The sequence below is a fragment of the Cavia porcellus genome, unplaced genomic scaffold (genome assembly GCF_034190915.1).
Source record: "Cavia porcellus strain 051 isolate PalLab524CR breed Dunkin Hartley unplaced genomic scaffold, mCavPor4.1 scaffold_12, whole genome shotgun sequence".
Taxonomy (NCBI): Eukaryota; Metazoa; Chordata; class Mammalia; order Rodentia; family Caviidae; genus Cavia; species Cavia porcellus.
This window is the reverse complement of record NW_026947495.1, coordinates 60,283,442-60,303,725: the sequence shown is the minus strand read 5'-3', so window position 1 is coordinate 60,303,725 and position 20,284 is coordinate 60,283,442. Positions and strand designations below refer to the sequence as shown.

General features: G+C 36.6%; 1 protein-coding gene across 2 annotated transcripts in view; it reads right to left on the bottom strand.

Moving 5' to 3' along the window:
* Nucleotides 1-20,284, bottom strand: part of Pdk1 (pyruvate dehydrogenase kinase 1) — a 35,904-nt gene that overhangs the window by 3,195 nt on the left and 12,425 nt on the right. For both annotated transcript variants that reach the window (XM_063259289.1, XM_003478605.5), the window contains 3 exons: nt 18,458-18,556; nt 5,298-5,408; nt 1,735-1,848 (listed from right to left, as the gene is read on the bottom strand). In XM_063259289.1, the coding sequence (XP_063115359.1) occupies nt 1,735-1,848; nt 5,298-5,408; nt 18,458-18,556 (324 nt within the window). The remainder of the gene's footprint in view (nt 1-1,734; nt 1,849-5,297; nt 5,409-18,457; nt 18,557-20,284) is intronic.

Sequence of the window (20,284 nt, the reverse complement as noted above, 5' to 3'; positions counted from 1 at the left end):
GTAAAACTATGTCTAAGGCATCTTGGCTTTTGCATGAACAATTCTTGGCTCTGAGTTTGATCCTGTGTTTTCTTCTGCCATCAAAGTTTCCAATTTTAGTCATATCACATCTGATTTCTGTATTATGCATAATTTTATGCTTCTACTATAACACTACCACTAATACAGTGTTCTCTTTCAGCTTTCTGTAAGACACTAGAAACTGGGATAAACTGCATTCCTGAGTTGGAGTTGTGGTTCTATAGCAGAGTACCTGCCTAGCACATGCAAGACCTTGTATTCAACCCTCAGTATTGGGGGGAAAAAAAGAGAGAGAGGAAGAGAGAAAGGAAAGAAAAAAAGAAAAAATTTTCTTTCCTTAATATCTTCCTAAAGTCAGAACTTTTTAATATTTCAATCTCAGACCACTGGGATTCCTTGAGATGCAGAAAATATTAAACTACAAATTTCAGTCTGATAATTCAAAGCAATATCTTTGATGTGATGGTTTTGAGGATTTTTAACATTTATTGTCTTCTATTTTTCTCCAAAATGCCCCTAAAAGCCTTTCCACTGTATGTTCTCTTTATATACTGTCGAATTTCTTTATCTATTAGGCTAGATAAAAATGCCACATTTGGTGATAAAAATATTGCGCTGATGTTGCCATTTTAAAGTTTCTTATAACTGACATAGTTAAGGAAAAAAAGGAACTATGATCTACAAAGAACATACCATTTTCAGATGAAATTTTTTCTCAAATTCTCCAGCATTTCCTATAAAACTGGTGCCATCTAGTGATCAGAACAAGCAATTAGCATCACTAAAAAGGCACCAGTAGTCCATGGCTTACTCAAGGCCTTTCTATTCCTGTAATACTGACCCCTCCATCAGTCAATTGAACACTGCAGGTCAGTAGGCTAAGAGCTTCTGCTCCTATCAGGTAAGCTGTATGCTTACTAAGTCACTTCTGTGTTCCCTAATCTGTTTATGAAATGACATCTTTTACTGTAATTGTAACATTTAATCAAATATTATAATAAACACATACACACACACACACACACACACACACACACAGGAGGGTATCTTTGAAAACGATGTTTTGGAAGGATTCATGAGAGAAAGACACTTAAAACTGCTATCAAACTGGGTGTGATAATGTACACCTGTAATCTCAGCTATGTGGAAGGGAAAGGAACTACAAGTTTGAGGACAGCTTGGGCAACTTAGAAAATTAAGGGCTAGAGCTGCTCAATGGCAGAATGCTTGCCAAGGCCTTGGGTTCAATTCTTAAGACTGCAAAACAAATATGAACAACAACAAAATACCTCCTGTCAAATCAGACAGAATCTGTACAGAAGACTCCCACAGGATCAAACACCTGGTGATTTTTTTGTTTAAAAAAACCGAAATGGTGCATTTTAAGTATAGCTTGTGAAAGAAAGACGATGTAGATCCCTACACACATCAGAAGACTGGTGGATCAACATCCTTTCATATGCTTCACGTTAAAATTACATAGACATGGCATATAACTTTATAATTCATCAATTTCCCTTCCAATTCCCAACCACAGCTCTGATCAGGACAGGTAAGAATGTTTCCACAGTCAAGAGGATCAACTACCAAATCAGGCAGAATTCCTTGTAAATATTTTTGTACTCAAAACAGCCATGAAGTAGAGTAAAATTTCTTTATAAATAAATTGGGCACTTTGAAATATGCTTAAATCAAGAAAACTTTGATTATTACCTTAATGTAGATAACAGCATCTGTGCCGTAGCCCTCCAAGGAATATAGCTTCAGGTCCCCTTGGAAGTACTGTGCATACAGACGTGATATGGGCAACCCATAACCAAAACCAGCCTGTTTGATGAGAAAAACAAGACTCTACTCAGCCAGCCACACACTGGAATACTTTTCTAATTAAGATAAATCATGTTAGGGGTTCTTCCTAGGGCTATCTGAGCCTGCACAACAGATCTGTTAACACGTAAGTGTTTTAATAGTGACTAAGCTGAAGCTTAGCTGAACACTGCATCAGCTGATCCTCTATGGTTATGTGAAACTCTTCTTTCTTTCTATAACATGATTTCTGGTAGTTTAGAAAAACCAGACTGCGATCTTCACTGGCCTACTCTAGGAAATTCTTTTGGGAATATTATATAACATATATTCTCTCTTTAGGAGCAAGAGTAGAAAAAGCTTCATTGCAGCCTTAATAGATGTTATCTCATGACTTCACACCAGGCATTTCCAGCCAATGTCGTGAACCGGAGGTAATCTATCATAGGTCTACTTTCTTCATTCTCATTGACAGGTCACTTCCTTGCTTAAAATCTTCAAAGTATAGCACCACTCCCACTCTCTCAACTCACTTCCTTAGTGATAAAAAGCCAAGCTTCTAAAAAGAGCTTCCAAGACTTGATAAGATCAAATGCCTGCCTCCCACTTTCCCGTCTAGCAGAACCATATCACCCACCCTTAAGTCCTTAAACATAGCAAGCACTTTAGTGTCTGTCTTCATCCTGTCCCTAGATGTGCAGAATGACCTCCTCCTTACCTGGATTAATCCTACTAGCTCTTTAACATAAAACAAAACACAAGGATGAAGGTAAAAAGGTTTCTATTACCAACTCACATGGTCAATGATAATCCACACAGCATGTTTAGAAGTTTATATGGACTCAGGAATTGAAGCACAGTAACAAACCTTCCACCAATTCTACCTCGACTGATTTTTCTAACCAGTTTGTGCTTCCTTCCTTATCAACTATCCAGTTCCCACACTTCTCCCTACCCAGGAAGGTTGAGCTGAATGGATTGAGCACATCAATGTATTCCCATGCTGTTAGCCTCCAGAGGGTCCTGCCACTAGGGAGGCCCACAGAGGCCAAAGGGAAACAAGGCAGGTGTTCATTCCTCAGGTTCCTCTGTTACTTTTCTTGCTTCTAGGTTCTGTTTACTTTGTCTTCTCCTCATCCCTTTAATCCAGGCTTGTTATGATTTATATCTACATGTTCCCCAAGAGCCTCATGTGCTCACAGATAGGGGTTTTGGAAAGTGATCGGATTATGGGAGCATATAGCCGACTTGCTATTAGGAGATGGGATCTGGTTGGAAAAGGTGGATTGCTGGGAGTGTGGCCAGACAGGTTATTTCCTTCCTATTCCTCATCTGACTGCACTCTCTGCTCTGTCTACCATGCCCCTCTGCTATGCTGCCCTGCCTTGCAGCCAGCTGACTATGGACTGAAACCTCTGTAAACTGTGAATAAACCCTTTCTCTTTTAAGTTTCAGGTGTCAGGAATTCTGTTCCAACAGCAAGGAAGGTGGCTAAGACAAGGCTGTGCCATCTTTGTAGTACAGAAGGCTATTTACAAAGAGACTAATCATATATAAGTGTGGAGTGGGGCAGTACAAGAACCCAGTCCCTCTGTTAGTAAGCTTTCCTCGAACTATCACAATTTGCATGTTACATACTCCTGTCTCCTCTTGAGGTCCTGCCTGATACATTAACTCGTTCCAGAAATGGCCCTAGGAGAAACACTGAAGTACATGATACTTGATCTGCTTTTTCACTGTCTACTGATCACACGTGAGAACTCATGAGGCTTCTCCTATGAACAGTTAACAGAGGAGAAAACAACCTACCTATGTACCAACACCAGTCCTAAGTGGACTGCCCTTCACTGCAAGCCTCTAAGGGACAAGGGCAGGCCTAAGACAGGCGAGAGTAAACCCCACCTGCTCGGGAAGTGGCAATAGGCTGGGTGGTCAGGAACTCAGAAAGAACAAAAGCAGTAACTGATGAACACGCCTAGCAGACAGACACATGGGTTCTCCTCTCTGTATGGGTTTTGCATTTGAAGATGTTTTTCCATGTCCATGCAAACACCCACCAGAAGGTGTCCATGTAGGGGACGCACCAATGACCAGACAATAATTATATGGTATTTATTATGAGCTAGGGACTATAACAAGAGTTTTAAATACATTTAATACATTGACTCATTTAATTCTTGCAATAATTAGGGAAACTGGGCCTTGTGAAGTCAGTAATTGGTTCCCAAGGCCACACATCTCTCTAATGTGGTTGGAATCAGGAATGAAAATAGTTTACATTCCAGAGTGTAGACTAATTCCCTATGCTACTTTCCACAGAAATTTTATAGTATCTGTTTTCTATCAACTCTGCATCTCCCTTCTCCCTGCCATGAGAGGAACTAAAACTAAAATTCTAAAAAGATGTCTGTGTTCATCATCTGTCTGCCCCTTGGCATACAAGTATCCACTCATGGAAGCTACAGTTCGCAAACGGAGAAGCACATTCCTCAAACCATCACTTCAAAAGTTTGATGAGATGAGAGGCCCAGAATGTGTGCAGTGTCACAAGGAAAACTATCAGAATAAAGTCCTGGTTACTCTCTAAAAAAGGGTCTAAAATAGGTCCTTCTTAAACCATATTTCATCAGGTTACAGCTTGACATCAGTGACTTACGCCAGAAGTTGCAAAGCCTAGAAGAATAGAGTTCTTCTAGAATTACTGAACAAAGATTTGGCAAAGTGCTACTTTGTGCAATTAGGGGGTAAGACTAGGATAAAGTCAATTCAAAAGTTGAGGGGGCTGGGGATTTAGCTCAGTGGCATAAGCGCTTGCCTTGCAAGCAGGCAGTTGTGAGTTCGATCCCCGGTACCGATAAAAAGGAAAAAGACAAAAAAAAAAAAAAAAAAAAAGTTGACATTCATAAGACTGAAAATAGGTGACACTAAGCTCAGTAAAAACATCATCAAAATAATTATAATTCGAGTATTTCACACTGGTGATTAAACATTACTTGAATTGCTGTCTTATTTGAGTCTAGAATGTGACATTTTTCTAATTACAAATATTTGAGGGAAAAAGTCAACATTAAAGATTAAATCAGTGTTAATCAAATAGTAGTAACGCCAGTACCTTTTTCTTCACGTTAGAAATAGGATATCAGAATATAATAACCAAATACTATTCAAATCAGTAGTTTATTTTTCTCATTACAAATAGTACACCACAATATGGCTTACCATGGGAAATCGGTTGTTTGCCATCAAGCTCAGCAGCAGGAACTCTAATAAAACAATCATCTTTCCTGCGCCCAATTTTTAAAAATGTGTTCTAAAGACTTTCGATTTTGAGGTAAGTGTGTGTTTCTAAGTGCGTCCCTTTTCCCTTGTGGAACCACCTTACACAACTAGCTTAGCTGGTTTACTGTGCAGCTGGAGCCTCCGGAAGGCGAATCACTGAATCTCAACCGCGCTGTTTCTGGATCACATACCAGGGGTGCTGCTCGGGAAGTCTCCACACGTGGCCGTGGCGCAGTTGAATACATGTAGTTGAAGAGTCTGTCAATCTTCCTTAAAGGGACGCCACCTCCTCGGTCACTCATCTGAGATTAAGAGAGGATCATGCTCTATGACCAACTGCCATAAACAGCAAATTACCAACATGTACACAGCACCATGGTTTAACTGCTGTAGAGAGTGCTGCTTTTGAAAGTAAGTACCACACAGTCTAAGCTGCAAACACAAATATTTCATTTTCTTCAGTGTAACAACAAAACCTCTTTAATATGTGAAATTCTGATACTGTACCTACACAAAGCACTGCTGTGGCATTGTACACCTCTATTTCCTCAAGCCCCAGTACCATGGCATTACAGCACAGAACCAGGCCTAAGCTAACCAGCTTATCTTGAATGTAAAAGTCAATTTACTCAAAAGTCAAAAGTCAAGTTACTCCTTTTTGATGGGCAGTGTGGTAAATAAGATCAAATTAAAAGTGCAAGTACTCTCTGACCCAGCAAAACCACTTTCAGAAATATATTTCAAGAAAACAAACAGAAAAGTATGCAAAGTATGTGTGAGAAAATGCATCATACCTCAAACTGAATAACTACCTAAACAGGAGGTTAAACTGCATTCTAAAATAAAATACATCGAAGAGCCAGGCATGGTAGTGCACACCTGTAATCCTAGCACTTGGAAGGTTGAGAAAGGAGGACTGCTGCAAGTTCAAGGGCAACCTGGGCTACACAGTAAGACCCTGTCTAAAAAAAACAAATAAACTTTATAGACCTGTATATACCGGCATGAGAATTGTCTATACAACATTGTTAGGCAGCAATCAACAAGACATGAAGTATTTATAATTCTAATATTATAAAAATTAAATCATAAAAAAGGTTTGAGATGATATGTAACTTGTATCTTTGAAATGAGTTATTTTCTTGTCTTTGGGGTTCTCTGAATTTTTTTACAATTACTTCTGTTATTAAAACAGTTTAATTTTCATGTTTTAGAAAGGAAAAACAAGTGGTTACACAGAAATTTTGACAACTTTCTGCTGAGTTGTAAAGTCTTTATATTCTTGTATCATTTTTTTCAACTCAAATAATATGGAAAATTGCATTTATGGTAATTTATTTGCACACTGTTTTCTTTCATAGTTAATATAGACTTAGTTTCCAGGCTAATGCATAACTTATAGGCTAATCAATTGCAGCCATTTTTCTTTGCTACAAAATCTGAATTAATTCTATTAAGTTTAGTTTTTATATTATTTTTAAAAATTTTATAATGTATATACTTTTATTATAATGGAAATATTTAAATTTTAATTATTTTACAGTGTTGAGGATTGAACCCAAGGCCTTGGACATGCTAGACAAGCATTTTATCAATGAACTACATACTCAGACCTATTTTAATTTTCAAAATTAAAATTGTGCTTTGAAATAGCATTTGAAGGTCTGTCACTAGTACATCCCAAACTAAGTAAATACAGTATAAAACTAAATAAGGATTTATTAATAACTTATATGTAGCATTATCCTTGAAACTGCTTTTGGCTATAAATTCAAAGTCCTATGAAGTGATGCATTTCAGTAAGACAAACGAGATCTAGATATTTTGGGAAGTGCATCAATTTGTAAATTATTCATTTATCCTTCAATCCATTGTACTGCTGAAAATTTGCTGGTAATATGAGGAAGATGTGTAGGCATTCTGTAAATATTAAGCAAGTAACATACTATACTAGACATTAAGGGAGACTAGAATAAGTACTTCCTGGTTTTCCTCAACCTCTAGTCAGAGACATAAAAATACAGCAGGTACAAAATAAGTGATTTCCACCTGTAGGCAGCCTGATGACAGCACAGTAACTGAGCAGAAGAGACAAAATCAATGTGATCAAGAAAAGCAGAATCTTACTAGAGGCAGAAGGGGTACACTAAGCAATGGGAACATGGTTAATGCTAAAGGCCCTGGGCATGGTACACACACCTGTAATGCCAGCTAATAGTGAGTTAGAGACAAGGAGGATCACAAGTTTGAGTACTGTTGCAGCAATGTAGCAAGATCCATCTCATAATAATGGGATGTAGTTGAGAGGTAGAGCACCCTGTGTTTGACCCCCAGTAACCCCTCTCAAAAAAAGTGATAAACGAAACCTCCTTCTCTTTGAAACCAATATCACAATAAACTAGAACTATGGATTTCAAAGTAGTCAAGAGGATTTCCAATGCAGTTGTTAACAGATGATCAGACCTGAGTTTTTCTGGAAGAGGGAAAGATAACAGAGGAGATACATTTGGTATATATTCTCCTATTTTAGGCACTCTGATGATAAATATATTGACAGACACAGAGAAACTAAACGATCCCCTGATTAAAGTCAGTTAGAGAAAAGAAGTCTAGAATGTGAACATTAAGCATGTGCCAAGAAGAACTCATTATCAAGAGATAAATGACAACAGAAAGGTCAAGAAAAGAAAGTGGGCCAATTATTTTAAAATTTTTCTCCTCAATGCACAAAATTACCACTTCTCAATGTCACGTAGCCAAGAGCTGCCATTCTTTATTTCCTATCCCTCATAACCCTGGGCTGCCTGGGCTAGCTCGTATGAACCTCAGGCCTACAGCAAAGGAACCAACACCCACCTGAAGCTGGCTCCATGCCAGGGTGCTTTGCAGCCCTGTACACACTCAGAACCCCTGCAGTTTCTTTTCACTGTCAAGTTTGTAAAATTACAGAGGGTGAATGAATCAAGATATTTAAATATTAATTGAAATGACATGTGTTTAAGTCCCTGACCTAGCAAAAAGAGACTATAGTTATAACACATTATTTACTAAAAGACAGATCACACACAAAATCTGAAAGAACTAGGATTATAACAACAACAACAAAAGTAAAAAAGCAAAAAACAAAAAAGCCTCCTTTACAAGACTTTTAGCAAGAGGGATAAAGGGTGGAAGATATCATTAATATGAATAAAGTAAACACAACACAACAAAACAAAACAAACCTTAAAAACTCTCAGGCCTTGATTCTACAAGTCCAGGGAAGTAGTGGGAATGAAAGCTCTACGGATGAGAAGGAAGCAAGACTTCCACGTGTAAAGAGGTTGGTGTTCATTAGGCCCTGGATGTGAGGAGCAGGAGCAATGACTCAATGGCTGGAGGTAGAGTTTAATACACACATGGTTTCTACGGTGGCTTCTGGGACAGTCTTCAAACCTTAGCATGACTTTCTGTTGTACATTAGACCATTTAATTTAGATATAATTTATCTACCATACAACTTATACATTTAAAGTACAGCTTACAACTTGACAGTCTTATATTCACAGATATGTGGACCACTACCATAGTCAATACTAGACTATTATCATCACCTCCTACAGAACTCTAATCTACGTTTTGTCTCTATATATTTGTCCCTGTATATCCTGGACATTTTATTATATAAATGAATCATATCTTACAGTCTTTTGCAGTTGGCCTCTTTCATGTAACATATTTTCAATGTTATAAACATCCATCTTACAACATATATTAGTACTTTAATTCTCTTACAGCCAAATGATGTTTCACTGTATGAATGAACTCAATTTTATTTACCTATTCATGAGTTGATGGACACCTGGCTTGTCTACTCAGCAATAATGAATAGTGATAGTACAAATGTTCATGCATAAGCTTTTGCTTGAATATGCTTTCATTAGTTTGGAGCCCATACATAGTAGTGGAATTGTGGGTTATTAACATTTCTTTACATGAAATAAGAGTCCTTAAGCAAAGGCAGCCCATTAACACAGAAGGAATCTATGCTAAATGCCTGCAGGCTCAGTAAACCTAGATCCATGAGATGATGGATGACTCAGACAATGGAAGGCAGCAACAGACAGGATGCCAAAGCCTATCTAACACAAGAGGAAAAGGTACAAGACAGCAGACCCTATAGCAAGACATCTAAGGGACTTACTCTGAATCAAGGATACCTTAATGGGCAAGCACTTAACATAACCAAAAATAAAAACATAGTACCTCGGTTGAAAGAAGTGACACATATAGTCACAATATTTTATTGTAAACAGACAGTATTGCAATGTATTTATTTCTTTGTGCCTCACCCTCATTGTTTTAAATGAGCAGTAAGAGACACAGGAAACAGAACAGATAAACAAATTAATTTTTTGAAAAATTCATATTCTCAGACCAATAATGTAACTAGAACAGAGTATTATGAAAAGGGATAATAAAAATAAGTCTTAGAAATTTATAACAAGATAGTAGAAACAAAAATTCAATAGGTCTAGGAATTTAAAGTCACAGCACAGAACAAAAATTACAAATTAAAAAATAGAAAAATGGATAAATAAAGGATGATTTCACGAAGCCCAATATCCTTCTGATAAAACAACCAGAAAGAGAATAAAACACTGGGAATGCTTATAAGGGACACCCGAAGGGGCATGGCCTAGGAGGTAAGGAAAGATCCCTGTCCAATCAGATCACAGTACTAAGTCAGAACATCACCCAGATAAAGATCTTCAGAATCTCAATTAAACAAACCTAAACAAACCTAAAACTGGCTGTAGTATATAAAAAAGAATAGTAATAAATGTAAGTGTTCAAAAGGAATAGCCTGAAAGTCATTAGCAAATTAACAGAAAGAACCTCTAAAAAGTCTCTCCTCTAACAAAGCTTCAAGAAAAAGGTAAAAACCATCACAATTGACTTTGTCAGAATTCGAAATTAACCAGACTCACAGCCATTTTGAAAGCATTTTTTCAAGAAAAACTATTGAAAAAGACCTGTGTGCTTTGTGGCATTTTAACACATCCTGTTTTCATCCCTCGCCCCTTCTCCATCTCATGCCACTAGTATGAAACCAAGTATCTGGCCAGCCACTGGCAAGGTTGTTTAGTCCAGACTCTTAAGCCTTCTAATTAAAGACAACCCCATCCCTGGAAACATCTGTACATCAATTAGAAGGAATGGATTAATTTGAAGGCTGTCTGAGGAAATGGACAAGCTAAGGCAAATGATATGGCTAACCTAAAAGCTTAATGGGAAAAGAGAGGCAAAAAGAAGGTCATAGGAGTTTTGAAAAGCTCAGATATCCTGAGAATCTAGAAATCCATACTTGTGCCCAGGGCTATACTCAAGCTTAGGAAAGACCTGAAAAGACCCTAAACCAGTGGTGATGAATTTTTTAGTTTTCAACGATGTAAACAGCCAACTGCAGCATGCATACCACAGATTCGCCACCACTGCCTTAAATTCTCCATCCTAACTAACCTTGAGGTGCTGAATGCTGAAGGTCTGCTTTGGTATCCCTTTTTGGTTGTCAAAGGCTGGGAGACTTACTGGCTCCAGTCACTTAAGGAAATCTCAGTCTAATCATAAGTTAACCTCTAGCTGACAGAGTACAGACTTTAGTGGCCACACACACACATGCACACACAACACAGACTCATTAAATCAGTTCAAATTATAACACATAAAGAGAAACAAGGAATAAGGAAATATAGCCCATAAGTGGGGAGGGCCAATCAATAAAAAAGCTATATCTACGAAATTCAGATTAAGTAAAAGGCTTTGAAACAGTTATTTCAGGGGCTGGGGATTTAGCTCAGCGGCATAAGCGCCTGCCTTGCAAGTTGGCAGTCGTGAGTTTGATCCCTGGTACCGATAAAAACGAAAAAGACAAAAAAAAAAAAAAAAAAAAAAAAAAAAAGAAACAGTTATTTCAAATATGTTCAAAGAACTAAAGGAAATATGCAGATAACATCTTACTGAACAGAGAACAGCATGATATGACAGTAAAAGATATATATTATGGAGCCTCACTGGACACCTAACAGTACAGAGAGTACCTAGGTACTTGATTGCTTTGAAATTCAACAGATTGGTATTGATGCATTTCCACAAGGAAGTTTTGTCTCAGTAATCATTTGTTTGCTGCTTGAGGCTCAAGCTAGAGCTTTCCAGGGATGTCTGCCTTGTGACTTGCTACTTTTTCCTGCCAAAATATTTTGTTTGGTATTTGTTTTTGCTAATTGTCACACCTCCTGGCATTAGTTTATAAAATTACTGAGGTACAACTATATAATAGTTATTCTCACATGCTAAACAGTGCTGCTACACAGTTGCAAAGTTAATCTGTCTTCTAGTTTTCATGCCCTGGTGCTTCATTTATACCACTACTCCGGCACTTTGGGCCATTTTTAAGATGAGGGTTCTGGAACAGAAGCACTGCCACACTGTAACATCTGATCTCATGCACAAGAGAGGTACTAAGTGACTACAGGTGAGTAGTATCTGTATATATCAGAGATATGCTGGACAGAAGCATGATGCATTTCCTGGTCATGTGGGGTAGGATGGTCCAGGATGGGAAGGCTGGTATGAGATCTCATCATAGTATTCAGAATAACGTGATTTAAAACATGAATTGTTTACTTCTGGAATCTGCCATTTAATTATCTTGGCCCATAACTGACCACAGATAACTAAAATTGTAGAAAATGAAACCATGAAGATATCATACAGCAATAAAAAAGTAGAAATTATATATATATATATATATATATATATATGAGACAACCAAATCAAAACTCTAGGGCTAAAAAGTATAGTAACTCAAATTAGAAGTTTACAGGAATTCAACAGATTAGAGCATGCAGATTAAAGAATCAGTGACAGTGAAATATATCAATTGACTTATCCAGTCTCAGAAGCAAAAACAGAAAGCACTGGACTGTGAACTGAATTGACACATAGAGATTAAAGAGCACCAATGAAAGTGATTGTCCACATAAATACAAAAGACAGAATAAGTGTGTTTTTATTTGTAATTTTTTCCCTCTGGATTCAAGTCAACTGTATAGAGCAGTAGTGGCAAACCTATTGTACACATGCCACAGCAGGCTGTTACAATGAAAACTCTAAAAAGGTTCGTCATCGCTAATACAAAGCAAGCAAGCATTTATGAATCTGTGCATAATGGCATACAGTGCCAATAACAGTGCAAAGAGTGGGAGGAAGAACAAATGTATACAGAAGAGGGCTGGGGATTTAGCTCAGTGGCATAAGCACCTGCCTTGCAAGCTTGCAGTTGTGAGTTCAATCCCCGGTACCAAAAAACAAAAACAAAACAAAACAAAAAAAAACCCCTAAATGTATACAGAAGCAAATTCTGTATATACTACTAAAATTATGTTTTACTTTTATAAATTAATGGGTTAATTTTAATCTCTAGGACAAATGCTCCAATTAAAGGCAGAAATTAGCAGAATGGATTTTTAAAAACTTATATAGTGTCAAGACATACTGTAAATTCAAAGATGCAAACAATTTCAAAATAAAAGCTTGAAAGATACAATATGGAAACAAACCAAAGAAAGCTAGAGTGGTTACAGTAATTCAGACAAAATACACTCTCAGACAAAGAAGGCTATTTTATAATATAAGGTCATTACTGCAGAAAGATATAACAATCAGAAATCTATACAATGAAAAGAACTCATAAATACACAAAGCAAAACCCTAACAAAATTGAAAGGAAAAATAGATAATAACATTTGGATACACCATTATATTTTCAATAATGGATACAACTAGACCAACAAGGAAACAGAAGACATGAGAACATTATAAATTAATGAGGCCCCATGGACACACACAGAACACTCCACCAAACCACAGCAGAACATACATTTTTGTTAAGTAAACATGAAATATTCACCAAGATGGATGATATGTTGGGTCACTGGAGAAACCTTGGCAAATGTAAAAAGGACTGAAATCATATAAAGTACACTTCCAACCACAATGGCATGAAATTAGAAATTAATCATGGAAGAAAATGTGGAAAATTCACAAATAGAGGCAATTTAAACAATCTCCGAAATAATCAGTGAGTCAAAGAGGAAATCAAAAAAGCTATTAGAAAATATTAAAGATGGTTGAAAATGTAAACAAAACAGAAAAAAACTTCACAAGGCACTAGGAGTATAGCTCAGTGGTAGAACATGGGCTTAGCATGGAAAGTCCTAAGTTTCATACCCAGAACAAACAAAACAAGACAAGAGACAAAGAACGCAATGCTTAGAGGAAAATTTATAGCTGTAATGTATCTTAAATGCATAAGCTAAAGTAAGAAATTGGAAAAAGAGCAACTAACATTAAAATAAGTAGGAAGAAAGGGGAAAAAAGAGAATGGAAATTAATAAAAACAGAATACAAACTGATAGAAAAAAAATAAAACCAAAAGACAGTTCTTTAAAAAGACTAACAAAATTGACAAATCTTTAGCTATGCTGACAAAAAACAAAGAGAAGACTCAAATTAATAAAATTAGGAATAAAAGATGATTATAGATGACAATAATATACTAAATGTTTTAAGCTAAAAGAAAGGATTTTAATGATTTCATCCATATAAAAAGACAAATATTTTAGTAACAGGTATGCTTAAAATTATGAACTTACACATTATATAATACATACATATATGCAAACATGTCATATCCCAGTAATGTATACAATTTTACACATTAGTTAAAAATTTAAAAAGCAAGAGGACATCATTATTAATCCTACGAAAATAAAAAAAGATGACCAAGGAATACTATGAATAACTGCATGCAATGATAAGTTAATGAAATGGATAAATTCCTAGAAACACACAAGGTATAATAAATAACTTAAGAAAAAACAGAAAATTCAAGTAAGTCTGAATATTTAACAATTAAAGAGATTGAAACAGTAACCAAAAATCTCACAAAGCTAAGTTCAAGCCCAGAAGGCTTCCCTGAGGTATCCACCAAACACTGAAAGAAAAACTTTTCCAAGTACAGAAGAGGATTTATTCTATAAAGTCAGTGCTAACCCAATACCAAAACCAAACAAATCACAAGAAACAAAAACTACACACCAATAAACATATCTTGTAAATATTAACATAAAAATCCTCAACAAACCAACACAGACTATAAAAACGTGAAATTGGGCTGGGGATTTAGCTCAGCGGCATAAGCGCCTGCCTTACAAGCAGGCAGTCGTGAGTTCAATCCCCAGTACCGATAAAAAAGGAAAAAGACAAACAAAACAAAACAATGTGAAATTACTCCTAAGATGTAGTGTTGTTCCACAAACAAAACCAATAAAATAATTCATAATGAAACACACACAATTATCTCAGTCTTTACCAAAACAAAGCACCTGACCTAATCCAACATTCTTTCATTATAAAACACTCAATAAACTAATAGGCAAATTTCTTCAAACCAGTAAAGAACAACTATGAAGAATCCACAGTTAATATGCTTTCTCCTAGAATTATGAAAACACAAAGGTATCTCTTATCCTTTCTCTTAAATATTGTACTAAATAAAAGTTCTAGCCACACTGATTAACAAGAAAAGAAAACCTATATTGTAAAAGAAAAAGAATTATCTCGAATTGCAGAAGACATGTGTAGAGAAAATCGTAACTAATCCACAAAATATTATTAGCCAATGAGCAAGCTCAGCAAAGATGCAAAAATAAATTATATCCCAATATGCCAGAAATATACAATCCAAAAATGTACTTCAGGAAACAATTCTATTGACAATTGCATAAAAAAATACTTCGGGAAAAGTTTATAAACAATATGTAAGACTCTATAGTAAAAATCGCAAAATGCTATTCACAAGATTTAAATAAGGGGAAAGATACGTTGAGTTCATGGATTAGAAAAGTAACATGACACTTCCCATCAAAATTCTAGATTTTTTTTTAAATAGAAACTGAAAGGCCTATCCTAGATTTCGAATGACAATACAGGTAACCCACAATGGCCAGAACAATTGAAGAAGCAGAAGCAGAAGCAGAAGCAGAAGCAGAAGCAGAAGCAGAAGCAGAAGCAGAAGCAGAAGCAGAAGCAGAAGCAGAAGCAGAAGCAGAAGAAGCAGAAGCAGAAGCAGAAGCAGCAGAAAAGGAGAAAAAGAAGAAGAAAAAGCAGCAGCAGAAGCAAAAGAAGAATGAAGTTTCAAGACACATATTTAATCAATTTCTATACTTAAAGCTGCAATAAGATAGGAATAAGTACTAGTATAAGGAGAGACATAGTTTGGTGAAACAGAATTGAAAACCTGGAAATTAAACCTTACATATTTATGAGCAATGGCTTTTTAACAATGGTCACAAGACAATTCAACGAGGAAAGAATAATTTTTCCACAAATGGGACAGCTGGATACCCACATGCAAAAGAATGAAGACGAACTTCCATTATGAACCATATATAAAAATTAACTTAAGATGGATCAAAAATCTAAATGTCAGAGCTAAAGCTAAAAGCTCAGAAGGAAACACCAGCACAAGTTTTTGATACTTCTGAGCAGGCAATGATTTCTTAGCTGTAACACTGAAAGTACAAGCAATAAAAGAATAATAGAATTGGACTTTTTCAAAATTAAAAACTTTGTGCTTCAAAAGGCAGTCAATCTGGGTGCGGTGGTACACACCTATAATCCTAGCACTTAGGAGACTGAGGTAGGAGACTGAGTGCGAGGCCAGCCTCAACTGCATAGTGAAATCTGGTCTTAAAAAGAAAAAAAAGAAAAGCACTGTCAAGTCCCCCAAGGGGACACACACACACACACACACACAGTGAAGAGAAATTCACTGAATAGGCAAACACACTTGTAAATATATACCTCACTATGGACTAGTAGCCACTAAGTGTAGGTATAAATATATATATATATATATGTGTATATATACAATGCATGTATAGAGAGAACCCTTATGGCTCAACTGTCAAAAGACAAATAGCTCACTTACAACTTGGCAAGGGATCTTAATTCACATTTCCTTGAAAAAAATAAATTTTAAAAGGCCAATTAGTAAATGAAAAGACACTCAATATCAGCCTAGTATTAGAGAAATGTAAATCAAAACCCACAGTCACATATCACTTCACGGCCAAAAGTAGCAATACTAAAAAGAGAGAATAACAAGTACTGAAAAGGACACGAAAAAACTAGGACATTTAAAGACCGCTGATAGGAATACAAAAGGCTGCAGTCACTGTGGAAATAACTTGGGGGTTCCTCAATTGTTAAACAGAGCTATACACAGTTTAGCAGTTCAACTTGTTCATACATCCCTAAGAGGACAGAAACACATGTTCACACAAACCTTAAACATGTATTCACATGTTTATTGGGTTATTCACAATACCCAAAAAATGAAAACAAAGTAAATGCCCATCAATTGAAGAATGCATAGCCAAAATGTTGTAAGCATCTAACAGGATATTATCCACAAAAAGGAATGAACTATTGATGCATGCTGTAACACTACACTTAGTGATAAAAGTCACAAAAGATATACTACAATTATGTGAAATTGTATTTAAACAAAATGCCCAGAATAGAGATATCCAGAGAGACAAAGTAGGTTAGTGGCTTCCAAGGGCTGGGCTGAGGGGAAAACAGGGAGTGACTATTAATGGGTTTTGAAATCTTTGAGTGATAAAAATGTTCTAAAATTAGACAGTAGTAATGGTTACACAACTTTGTATGGTACTCTGAATTTCATGTTTTTAAGAAACAGAACAGCAGGGGGCTGGGGATTTAGCTCAGCGGCATAAGCGCCTGCCTTGAAAGCAGGCAGTCCTGAGTTCGATCCCCAGTACCGATAAAAAAAAAAAGAAACAGAACGGCAGCAGGTGTTTCCAAAATTCTGCAAGAGTATTTTCTTTCTTTCTTTTTTTTTAAGAGACAGGTCTCACTATATTGCCCAGGCTGGAGTGCAGTGGCTATTCACAGGCGCGATCCCACTACTGATCAGCACGGGAGTTTTGACCTGCTCCGTTTCCGACCTGGGCCGGTTCACCCCTCCTTAGGCAACCTGGTGGTCCCCCGTTCCCGGGAGGTCACCATATTGATGCCGAACTTAGTGAGGACATCCGCACTGCAACCCAGAACTCCTGGACTCAAGCGATCCTTCCACCTCAGCCTCCCAAAGTAGCTGGGACTACAGGCGTGCGCCACCACGCCTGGCTGCAAGAGTATTTTCAACCTGTAAGTCTACTTATAAACTTCAATACTAGGAAAATGGAATAACATGGTACTTAGGGCTGGGTAGGGGGAGGGGAACACGTGCTCTATTTGACACCTCAGGGGCTTAAATTTCCTCAGCTTCTATTTAGAGAGAGCTAATATTTGCTATCTGAAATGTGAAAATTTCAAAAGTAGCAATATTAGAGGATTCCTCAGAAATATAACCTTTAACTACTGCAAGACATAATTAAATGATTATCTCTAAGGAATGAGGTTCGTAAATGGACAAGAACCAACAATTTTTTTATTTTCTTCACTTTATTTAATTAGTCTAAGCTGCCACTGGGGTCAAAGAGTGGATTTCAGATCTCATGGCATTTATTCCCTGTACGACTCCAAGCTTATCACTTAGTGCCCTCATCAAACTGAAGATAAAATTATTTATGCTCCTAAGGAGCTGTTATGACACCCAAAAGAGATACAAGTATAAGTAGATGGAAAAGTAATGCTTAAAAATGAAAAACTATTTATTCTTTTTGGGTTGTTTTTTTTTGGTCTTTTTTGAGACAGGGTCTCGCTATGGAGTTAAGGCTGGCCTTGAGCTCACTTTGTAGCCCAGGCTGGTCTCGAACTCACAACGATCCTCCCACCTCACCCTCCCGAGCGCTGGGATTACAGGCGTGAGCCACCATGCCTGGCTCAAAACCATTTAGTCTTTCATCACACAAGTACCCAAATATTTTAGATCTTATTTATCATAGTGGCTACTCAGGATTAATGCTAAATTCTCTGTTCCTAGGATTTACTTGGATTAAGGACCAAAATAGAAACAGACTTGGGAGATAATTCTATAACCTACCAGATAAATGAAGCACTGTGCTTATTGAATATTACAGACTAAGGGGCTGGGGATTTAGCTCAGCGGCATAAGCACCTGCCTTGCAAGCAGGCAGTCGTGAGTTCGATCCCCGGAACCGATAAAAAAGGAAAAAGACAAAAAAAAAAAAAAAGAGTATTACAGACTAGATTTTTTTCCTCCGAGAATGAACTGTCTTCTAGGACTTGTATGGTGGTTTGCTTTTAAAAGGTTTACCTTCACAGTCAAATCCTCGTTACCCAGTGTGACATGAACTTGAATAGGGGGGTAAACACCTTTGTCTGCATGATGTTCCATAGTTGCTCTCATTGCGTTCTGAAATATAATATATTAGAGTTATGTTAAAAGTAACTTTTTAAAAAAGAAATTAATTGTAATTTTCAAATATATATATATCATGTGAATTTAAATTTTTTGAAAATTTGAAGGAAATATACTAAAGAATCATAATTCTTGTTTTTGTGGTGCTGGGATCAAAGCCAGGGCTTTGTGCATGGAAGGCAAGAGCTCTACCACTGAGCCACATCCCCAGCTCAACAATCATAATTCTTTATCCATTTTAAAGAGTTATGATTAAGAGTCGAGACAATTGCGGGGGTAGTGAGGGATATGGTATACTGATTTAGGATCCAACTAAATTTTGCATGTTTTCCAAAAGTAAACTTCTAGACATTTTTAAACCATACTTGAAGTATTAAAGCAAAAATAAAATTCTGTACTCTACAATTTTGATAATGGACAAAACATATTTTCAAAATATAATCTTCAACTCTACTTTTAAAGAGTAAGATTGTTATAAAATTCTTTAAGAAAAAAATTTTTTAGGGGCTGGGGATTTAGCTCAGCGGCATAAGCGCCTGCCTTGCAAGCAGGCAGTCGTGAGTTCGATCCCTGGTACCGATAAAAACGAAAAAGACAAAAAAGAAAAAAAATTTTCCCTATGGTACCAAGAACAATGGACTTATGATCATTTATGCTAATTTGAAATGAATGATATTTACATTGTAAAACTATTTTGACCAATTTCCAAAGGATATGAGGTATGCAGTGGCAACATACTGTAAGCATTAAATAATAACAGCATGGCACACAGCACTGGAGTAAAAGCAAAGACTAGATGCAACTGGTAGAGAGGGCTACTTAGCATTAGAGCACTTGCCAGCACGTGTGAGTCTCTGGGTTCCATCCCAGCACTATTTAAAAAAAAAAAAAAGCAACTAAAAAGGCAAAAGTCAGGACTGACTTTAGAACAAGAGTGGCCCTTGCACAACACTCAAGACTAAATAGATCTCACAAAGAGTCTGCATCATCTCTACCAAAGCAGTTTAAATTCAGGTTCCATAGGAAAGCCACTGTCACAGGGATTATATAAAGTTAAAGATTCTGAAACACTCTTCTTCACCATTACAGGGCACAAGGCCTTTATGTGATTGAAATTTTAAGGAAAAAATTTGTTTTAGCACTTTAAATTCAATCACAGATCATTTTGATATACTTTTTGTTTGTGTTTGTTTTTGGTACTGGTCACGACCACGCACTCGCAAGGCAGGCGCTTATGCTGCTGAGCTAAATCCCCACCCCTCATTTTGATAGATTTTTGTAAGGAGTTAGATTCTTGTCATCTTAGAATAATAACAGCGTTCTTAACTCTTGTTTTTCTGAGGTATTCAGTCAGTTTCACTGTATTTCTCTTTTTTTCATTGTCAAGTAGAAAGCTATCTTTTCTCCTAATTTGATGCGAGCTAAAGACACAGTAACTAAAATGACTCAACAGGTTTCTGATTGAGGGCAGTTATTTTCAGACAAATAAACCTATGCCACTTACTGCTCAACTAGTAAGCATCATTGGAGGGGAAAAACACAAAATACTCTCAACAAATACCTATATAATTTTATTTAGTTTTCAAAATCTGTCATAAAAAGCAAATACAATGCAGGAGCCCGGTAAACCCATATGAATGATTTTCTTTTTTTGTGCGTGTGGGGTTTTTTTTTTGTTTTGTTTTGTTTTTTGAGACAGGGTCTCGCTGTGCAGTTCGGGCT